The sequence below is a fragment of the Odontomachus brunneus genome, unplaced genomic scaffold (assembly GCF_010583005.1).
Source record: "Odontomachus brunneus isolate Ranch 3 - 2012 unplaced genomic scaffold, Obru_v1 Obru_scaffold_041, whole genome shotgun sequence".
Lineage (NCBI taxonomy): Eukaryota > Metazoa > Arthropoda > Insecta > Hymenoptera > Formicidae > Odontomachus > Odontomachus brunneus.
The window spans coordinates 1956085-1964530 of record NW_022639491.1 but is presented as its reverse complement, the minus strand read 5'-3'; the positions used below and the strand labels follow the sequence as shown (position 1 = coordinate 1964530).

At 34.7% G+C, this 8446-nt stretch overlaps 2 protein-coding genes and 1 long non-coding RNA gene across 3 annotated transcripts in view; 2 read left to right on the top strand and 1 right to left on the bottom strand.

The window, feature by feature from the left end:
- LOC116844355 overlaps nucleotides 1-454 on the top strand; it is a 992-nt gene extending 538 nt beyond the window's left edge. The window contains exon 2 of the mRNA XM_032815776.1: nucleotides 92-454. Within this exon, the coding sequence (XP_032671667.1) occupies nucleotides 92-454 (363 nt within the window). The remainder of the gene's footprint in view (nucleotides 1-91) is intronic.
- A 645-nt stretch (nucleotides 455-1099) lies between these two features.
- LOC116844455 lies at nucleotides 1100-2159 on the top strand. The gene is made up of 3 exons (XM_032815964.1): nucleotides 1100-1446; nucleotides 1725-1844; nucleotides 2062-2159. The coding sequence occupies exons 1-3, from the start codon at nucleotides 1166-1168 to the stop codon at nucleotides 2120-2122; spliced, it is 462 nt and encodes a 153-aa protein (XP_032671855.1). The 5' UTR covers nucleotides 1100-1165; the 3' UTR covers nucleotides 2123-2159.
- Nucleotides 2160-4242: 2083 nt separating this feature from the next.
- On the bottom strand, nucleotides 4243-4894 carry LOC116844344. The gene is made up of 3 exons (XR_004378068.1): nucleotides 4771-4894; nucleotides 4463-4574; nucleotides 4243-4384 (listed from the first exon to the last, which is right to left on the bottom strand). It is a non-coding gene; the product is annotated as an uncharacterized LOC116844344 (long non-coding RNA).
- Nucleotides 4895-8446: the final 3552 nt, after the last annotated feature.

The window sequence follows — 8446 nt, the reverse complement described above, 5'->3', positions numbered from 1 at the left end:
GGGGGGGGGGGGAAGTAATGAGGATCCGGGGCATGATGCAGGACGCATGCGACGCGTCCTTGCCCCGGTCCTCTTCCCCCCTGCCCGCAAGGCCGCCTATTGGTGGTCGGCGGAAATCGCCGAGCTCAGGCGCTCCGCCGGCCGCATCTGGAGGGCGATGGCGGCCCTGCAGGACAGGGACACGCGGGTGGCGGCCTCGGCCGTCCTCACGGCGAAGAGAGGTGCCTCCAAGGCCTTGGCCTGGGAGGACCTCATCTCCTCTGTAGACCGGGATCCTTGGGGGCACCCATACCGGATGGTCATGCGGCGATTGCGCCCATGGGCGCCCCCACTCATGGATATCCTGGCCTCCGAGCTCCTAGACAAAATTGTGGAGGGGTTGTTCCCGAGGATGGGAAACAATATCTCACCCTATACGGGACCCTCTTTTGACTGGCAGGAGGACTCGGGATGACGGTGGAGGAGATGAGGCGAGCCGCCAAGAGGCTCGGCGCCGAGGGAAAAGCGCCGGGCCCTGACGGCATCCCGGGCCGAATATAGGCCTTGGCTTTGGCCGAGGAGGGAGGGTGGAAGGCCGCCAGAGGCGGCTCTGCCTCTGCCTCGAAGCTAGCCTGTTTCCGGCCCCGTGGAAGAGGGCCAGATTAGCCCTCTTACGCAAGGAAGGCAAGCCGGAGGACACCCCTTCCGCATACAGATTTTTGTGTCTGTTGGACGAGGCAGGCAAAATGTTCGAGAGGATCATACAGGCCCGCCTCGTCCAAGGGAGCGGTGCACTTGGACACGGTGCATTTGGACACAGCCAATCACAGCACCGTATGATTAGAGACATTTGTAGGGTCTTGGAACAGCGACTTGTGATTGGACTGTGTCCAATTGCCCCGTGTCCAACTGATATACACCCCTCGTCCAACACCTGTCCCGGAATGGTCCCGCGCTTGATGATGCGCAGTATGGCTTCCGAGAGGGCCGCTCAACCGTGGATGCGATCATGCGTGTCAGGTCCCTCTCGGTGGCCATCGTGGGGGGGGAGGCGTTAGCTATGGTTGCGTTCCGTTTCGCCCATAGCACGCATCGTTCGCATAACCAATATGTAGCGCCTTTCGTTTCATTATGCGCGCGATGTACGCTGTGTAACGGAACGATATTTATGCATTAGAAGCGCAAAATGGATTCCACAATAAACAGCGCTGTTAATATTGTGACAATGTTTTTAATTGATGACGCTAATGAAAGTGACAGTAGTAAATCATTTAGTTGCATTTCTGATTATTATAGTGACGAAGAATATGAAGACAATTCGAGCATCGACTACGAATTGGAAATTTTATATTCAGTTCTCATGGTAGGCGAGACATGTGGAGAAACAGTTTTGAGAGAAAAAATAATAAATTTTGTGGAAAGAGTTATTCCTGGATACACGAAGCACGTATTCAAAGAACATTTTCGGTAAGTGCAAATATTTTCATACCCAGTAAACACCAAGTAACAGTAACATAACCTCAATGTGACAATTTCCGACTCAACAAACAGTAGGAAATTGAAACATTGAGATTATATTACTATTACTTGATGTTTACTGGATATATATTTTTTATTCAACTCGACTGATGTTTTAAAAAATATTTATAAATAGTTTATACATATCTTATTCAATTCTATATTCAAATTTTGTTTATTAATTGTAAAGCAATTTAAGAAATTACCAACAGTTTTATGTCTTGCAGAATGTTTCCGGAAACATTCGAAGTGGTGTTACAATTAATCGGGCCAGGACTAAAAGCCATAAATGCATTGCCTGGAAAAAAAGCAATCTCTGCCGAAAAGCAACTCCTTATAGCAATTTGGTTTATGTCTACTTTTGACTCTTATAGATAAAATCTCATATATTAAAATATTAACATAAATTTAATGTTATTAATATAAAGAAAGAAAACAAAGAAATTTCATTAATTAATAGTAAATTAAATTAAAACCGACGTGTTCAAACATACATATGAAAGAAAATTAAAAAATTATTAATGATTTGACAGTAACATTTTATTTATATTATATTGTCTTCAGGTCTGTATCAACGAAATTTGGAGTTGGAAAAGCAACTGCATTTAGACGAGCAGAGCATTAAAACGAGTAACATATGCTTAAAGGGACGTCTACATTGGAAGTAAACAGTAAGAAGTAGGAAATAAGAATAAGAAATTGACCAATCATAGTTGATTATTCTTCTCACATTTGACTGTGGTTGGTCAATTTCTTACTCTTACTTCCTACTTCTTACTACTTACTTCCAATGTAGACGTCCCTTTAAGCCCATTCTACAATTGCGTAAGCGTAGTCGTGAACGTAAGAGTCAACCAATCCGAATGTTTTATTCACTGATTACTTTACTCTGATTGGTTGTCGTAATCACTTACAACTACTTACAACCACGTTCACGCAATTGTAGAATAGGCTTTACATTGCATTGCTCCTCAGTTTATTCAATGGCCCAAAAGTGCAGTTGCAACAAAAGTAATGAGGGAATTTGAACAAGTTTGTGGTTTTCTAAATATAATAGGTGCTATCGATGGAATCCACCTTAAAATTCTTGCGCCAAAAGAAGATCCAGACTCATATATAAACAAGAAAGGTTTCCATTCCATAAATTTACAAGTTGTCTGTGAGTCGCGTGGACTATTCACTCATTGTTAGGGCTATCGCACACAAATTGACATAACTGCATATGCATAACATAAAATCGTATGGACCAATGAGCATCGAATATTAAGCATCGAACACCAATATGGCGACTTAATACTCGATGCTCATTGGTACATACGGTCTTATGCTATGCATATGCAGTTATGTCAATTTGTGTGCGATAGCCCTTATGCCGGACACGTAGGATGTGTGCATGATGCAAGAGTTTTTCGAAACTCACCAGTAACAGATTTCCTTCAATTACCTCAAACCTATTTTCCTGATAACTCTCATATCATTGGAGATGCTGCTCATGGTATCCATCCACATGTATGGTACCTTTTAAAGATAATGGTCATTTGACAAATGCTCAAAAAAATTTTAATTATTGCTTGTCATCTACGCGAATGGCAATTGAACGGGCAATAGGTCATCTGAAAGTTCGTTTTAGGATTCTATTAGACTGTTTACCTTTAACAGATGTGAAAAAAATTCCCGAATTTATTTTGGCCTGTTGTGTTTTGCACAACATTTGTATTTTGCAAAATGATATAATTGAACTGATGGGTATATATAGAAATGAAGAAGAAGCAAGACCGATTTTACATGATAACGTAGTTGAATTAGAAAATGCTAAAAGAAATGTAATTATGAATACTTTACCAAGCCTTATAGAAATATCATACTAAGAATCATTGATAATTACTTATTTTCAGTATTAAAAATACTGGATAATAAGTAATTATCAATGATTTTTAGTATGATATTTCTATAAGGGAAGAAAAATATAATATTAAAGTATAATACTCATAACATTATATATATCAATAAAAATGTATATTAAGTAATAAACGAATTAAACGTTTTTGTTTATTTTTTATTTTATTATGAACCCATACATGTGTATCTTAGGTATAAAATTATAATTTGCATGTTGAAATTATTATTATAATGTAAATAAAAAATTATAAATAAACGCCACATTTAATTTGATAGTTAGAACATAAACTGTACTCTATTTGTAAGGTAAAAGTTAATACCATAAAATAATATAAAGGTTAAATAACATTAAATTAGATATTACTTTAATATAAATATTTTAAGTATTAAAAATAATACTTAAAGGATGATAAAATAATATTTATAGAACGATATGGTTGACTTTAATTACTTTCAGATATGTAGAACTAAAAATACTGTCGTTTTTTATTAATTTATTGCATTAATATCATTGTATGTAGAACTAAAAATACTGTCGTTTTTTATTAATTTATTGTATTAATATCACTTGTACGCATGTTGCTTTACCCGTATTCTATAAATCTCTATTTATCACAGACTTATTACGAACAAGCTATCATACAAAAAATAAAATATAGAACACACCACCGAAGCAACACCGTAAATAATGTCTTAACGTCGAAAATAATATCTTAACAATATTTTAAAGTTATTATATAGATAAATATAGATATCACAATCATTTTCGTTTCTCAATTAAGGCTTTCATGATTTCGATCAACGATTTTTGGACCTTCATTTTTTCCTCATGAATCTTCCTTCGTTCTTCCTTACACTCGGCGTGCCGCTGTTCTTTTAACTTCTTACGTTCTTTTTTCTCTTCTTCTTGTTTAGCTATCACTATTTTGTTTTATATCTTTAATGAAAGTCTCCAAAACAGTCTCAACTTTCCGGTTTTTGCGTGAAACTAAAATAGAAATTAATTATGAAGTAAATATGTACAAATTATAAAGAATCAAAATCTTATTGATTTATTATTATTTACTAGAATGCAATGAGAGTGATTCTGCCACATTCACAGCTTTAAGTGGACCTTCGCTCGATGCAATTGCAGGCGGCATTACAAAAGCTTTTTTCTCAAAAATTGAATCCATCACCTTTAAAATTATAATTATAAAGCATTTACTCAGATTGTCTAAATTAATTATGTAGAAAATTATTAAATTTAAAGAGATTACATTTAAAATCAATAGTATCAAATATATATATATATATATATATATATATATATATATATATATATATATATATCATTTTTAATGCATTATTTATAGATAAGGAACATAAATGTACCGAATAAAATGTCCATGTATTCCGGCAATTTCCGTTCTTTTTATTTTGGTCCCTTTGATTATCAATATTGGAGTCAAAATAAATATATTTACCAAAAGAGCTGCAAAAAAAATATCAAAATTCGAAAAAGGCCTTATTGTACATAATTACCCGAAAAAGAACCAGGAATATTGAAATACTAGATAATACACCGATCGTACCTGACGGTACTTCTACAGCAGCGCTTTGAGATCGATATTTCGGCCAAATACATGATTTTTTAATATTTAATTAAAATTATCTGGATGACTCACAAATCTTTTTAATGATACTTCATAATTTTTCATACGAAATACAAACGATACCATATCGAACCTTTGTTTAATTTACCTCCAATCATTATTTCCGGCTAAATATATGGTCTAAAAAAGAACAATTAATTACAAGTAATAGAATGACTCACAAATCTTTTCAATTGCACTACAAAACTCTTCATACAAAATACAAACGATTTAAAAGAATAGTTTTCCTACTGGAGTTTTTTTTCGGTCAAATACATACAAATCATCTGTTGCAAATAAAAGAACGCAACCAAGATGTTAATCTATCGTTACTAGAGATAAAATAGAGTCAAAATAACGTTAATCAGACGTCATTTTGATCAAATATTGACCAAATTTACGTCAGTTTTTGGTGAAAACGTGAGATTGACATTATTTTGACTATTTGTTCTACCTGGGTGCATATTTCCGCAAAATTTTATCAAGAATCTTGTTATAATATATTTAAAGTTTTCACCGTGTGTATACGCTTTGTGCATATAACGCATATATTCATGAATACATACACAAACTTATTAATTATTAATTGTGTCAGACCTTTATCGCAATCTCTACCTTTATCGTTCTTGTTTTCTGAATCGTAACACTATATTACGACATCAAAAACAATAAAATATGTAAGTTTTTTATAGATCTTTCTTACAGTTAAAGAAGACAGAAATCCCAGTTATGAAATTGTACGATTACACAAGAATCTCAGAATAATGCAAAAAACAAGCGCGAAAATAACAAATAGATATGTTAAAATATTCTATTTGTTAAAATATTAAACTTAAATAACGAGAAGAATTCCTGAAACGTCTACATAGGAGAAAAATAATTATTCACTTAAAATTTATATATTCAAATTAAAAATAATTGTTTTTTATATATAAGCAACAATGTATAATTTTGTTAGAAGAAAGTAATACTTGCAAATTGATTAAACAAATTTGTAAGTTATTCCGTGCACTTCCCTTTTGCTGTAACAATCAAATTACAATAATTTATTGTAAATTAACCTGAATGCGAAGAAATAGGTTGAGAAGATAAAGTGTATGTAACGTTAATTTACGGCAAATTATTGATTATTAAAGCAAAAAAGGAATGGACGGAATATTCACAGATTTATTTAATCGTGTCACTTTATATATTTTTTCTATTTCGCAACATATTTCGCAAGAATATTTAGCATAAATTTTCTCGCTTCTGACGTTATTAAAAAGAGATAATGTGAGGAGCCAGGAACCTTAATATTCTTTTTACATTGCATCAAATTTTTAAGAGCGAATAACTTGTTACAGATAGAGTTTATCGCATTTTTACTTGTATTCATTTGGTTCGCACGGCCGCGAATGTCATATCGACGTATTCGTTAATGAGCGGTATCGTCTGCTCAATTAGTAAGATTTCAACGGGTGAGATTTTCGGCAAACCCAAGTTTCTCTTCACGCCATTCACGCTGAGCTCTAGCTCGCTGGTGAAAAATCGACAGATTGGCAGAACATCGAATCGCACGTAGGCGCAGGTGATAATGTTATCGTATCCGCATAGACCACCATCGAGGGCGGTTAATAGACTCATAGCAGCCGTTCCGGACGATAACGAAGAACGATATCTGAAGAACGTCTTCGTTATTTCCCCATTTTCGTCGGCGAAATGACTGCAGCAGACTTTAACGTTGTGTCTAATAAATAATTATGATTGCGATATTTCTCGACAAATGTATAAATAGTAAAACTATTTAAATGCACACTGAAGTTGGAAGCTCATCAAACTACCAAAATTGCAAGTCATTATTGTGTGCGATAGGCTGACTTAATAATTATATTATTTGTTATTATATTTAATTGTTATTAATTATATTATTATTGCGTAAGTCCATCGGTAATGACTTTGAATTTTAATGCTGAGTTTTTAACTTCATTATGTCTAAACTGTTTTGCAATCCATTATACATACTTCTCGACAGATTTTGTTAATAGAAACATTCAAAATCTTAAATATTGTCCGAGGCTTTCAAGTAATACTTTAAACGATTTGAATCTTTACACGCACAGAAAAAAGAACAGTTTAGAAAATATTTTTATTTTTCATATGTAAATCTTTAAATGAGATTAAATAGTGTCAAACGAAAAGATATTTGCATTAATATATTTTATATTATTCAACAAAGAAAAATATATTCTTATTATTAAAAAATAATTTTCTTGTGGGAAGCACGAAATATTGGATTAAGAATATATTTCTAAATGTTGGAAAAAGAGAGATATTATTACCAAAATAATCATATTGTATTTCTCTTTCATGAAATTATTATAATACTCAAATAAATTTATTATATTATCGAAATTCAGGACTTTATAATATTATTTATAATATTATTGAAATTCTTCTAACACGTTATATATTGTTACTTATATATGAAATAACGATTCCCATACAGCAAAAATAAAAAAGAACGTTCTGAAGACGTTCTAAGAACATTCATATATACTAAGAACGTCCCAGAACATTCTCTGAAGATTTTGTGCTATCTGGGTTGTTAGTTTGAGTATATTAGTTTCAAGTGAATACTAATTTTTTTCTGTGCGAACATATCGCTTGAATTCGAATTTTTGAAAACTTCGAAGACTCGGAGTTCGTGTGTTTATCATTAAATACAATATTTCACCGAAAATGTCGGTTTCTGCTTACATTTGTGAACTGATTGAATGGGACAGCGCGCGACAACAGAGGAACGACAGTGCACTCGTCGGCACCGCCGGCGATTGGCACCGATAGATTTATGGCTCCTGCACACAGGACGCGGTAATGCTTGCCGCGCGGCGGAAGTTCGCGCGACAGCCAATCAATATGCTGCTTTCCGTAATAATCTTCTAGTTCTTATGGAAAAACAATATATTGATTGGCTGTCGCGTGGACTTTTGCCGCGCGGCAAGCATTACCGCGTACTGTGTGCAGGAGCCATTATGGGGACTGGAGATGATAGGAACAGTAGTCACTCATAATCCCAATAAACAATAATGATTTATTCCGTTGTACACCGCGGCGGAGCGGAAGATAACGTGCGACAAAATGTTACGATAAAAATCCAGATGCTTCTCTGCGGTGCGTTCGAGAGCGAGTGTGTAAAACGATAGATGACTAGACTGCTGCGGCCATTCGTGTGGCGCTCTTACTAGAGTCCCTATAATCAGAGTCTGGCCAACAATGTGCAGGTTCTAATTGGTCGGCAATTTGTGGCTAATTTGTCGCTGAATTGTTACAAAATGGTGCTGAACATCCACTCATTTTTATAATAATTTACTGCACTTATTACTGCAATTCTTGTTTTTTATTTTCCGACTTTAACCTTTTCTTCGCTCTTATTTTAC

What these genes read in the sequence shown, in the direction of transcription:
- LOC116844455 (XM_032815964.1), top strand. Translation starts at nt 1,166, where the DNA reads ATGGATTCCACAATAAACAGCGCTGTTAATATTGTGACAATGTTTTTA. An exon ending in GTATTCAAAGAACATTTTCG is followed by an intron (nt 1,447 to 1,724) that starts GTAAGTGCAAAT and finishes TATGTCTTGCAG; the next exon opens with AATGTTTCCGGAAACATTCG. An exon ending in CAACTCCTTATAGCAATTTG is followed by an intron (nt 1,845 to 2,061) that starts GTTTATGTCTAC and finishes TATTGTCTTCAG; the next exon opens with GTCTGTATCAACGAAATTTG.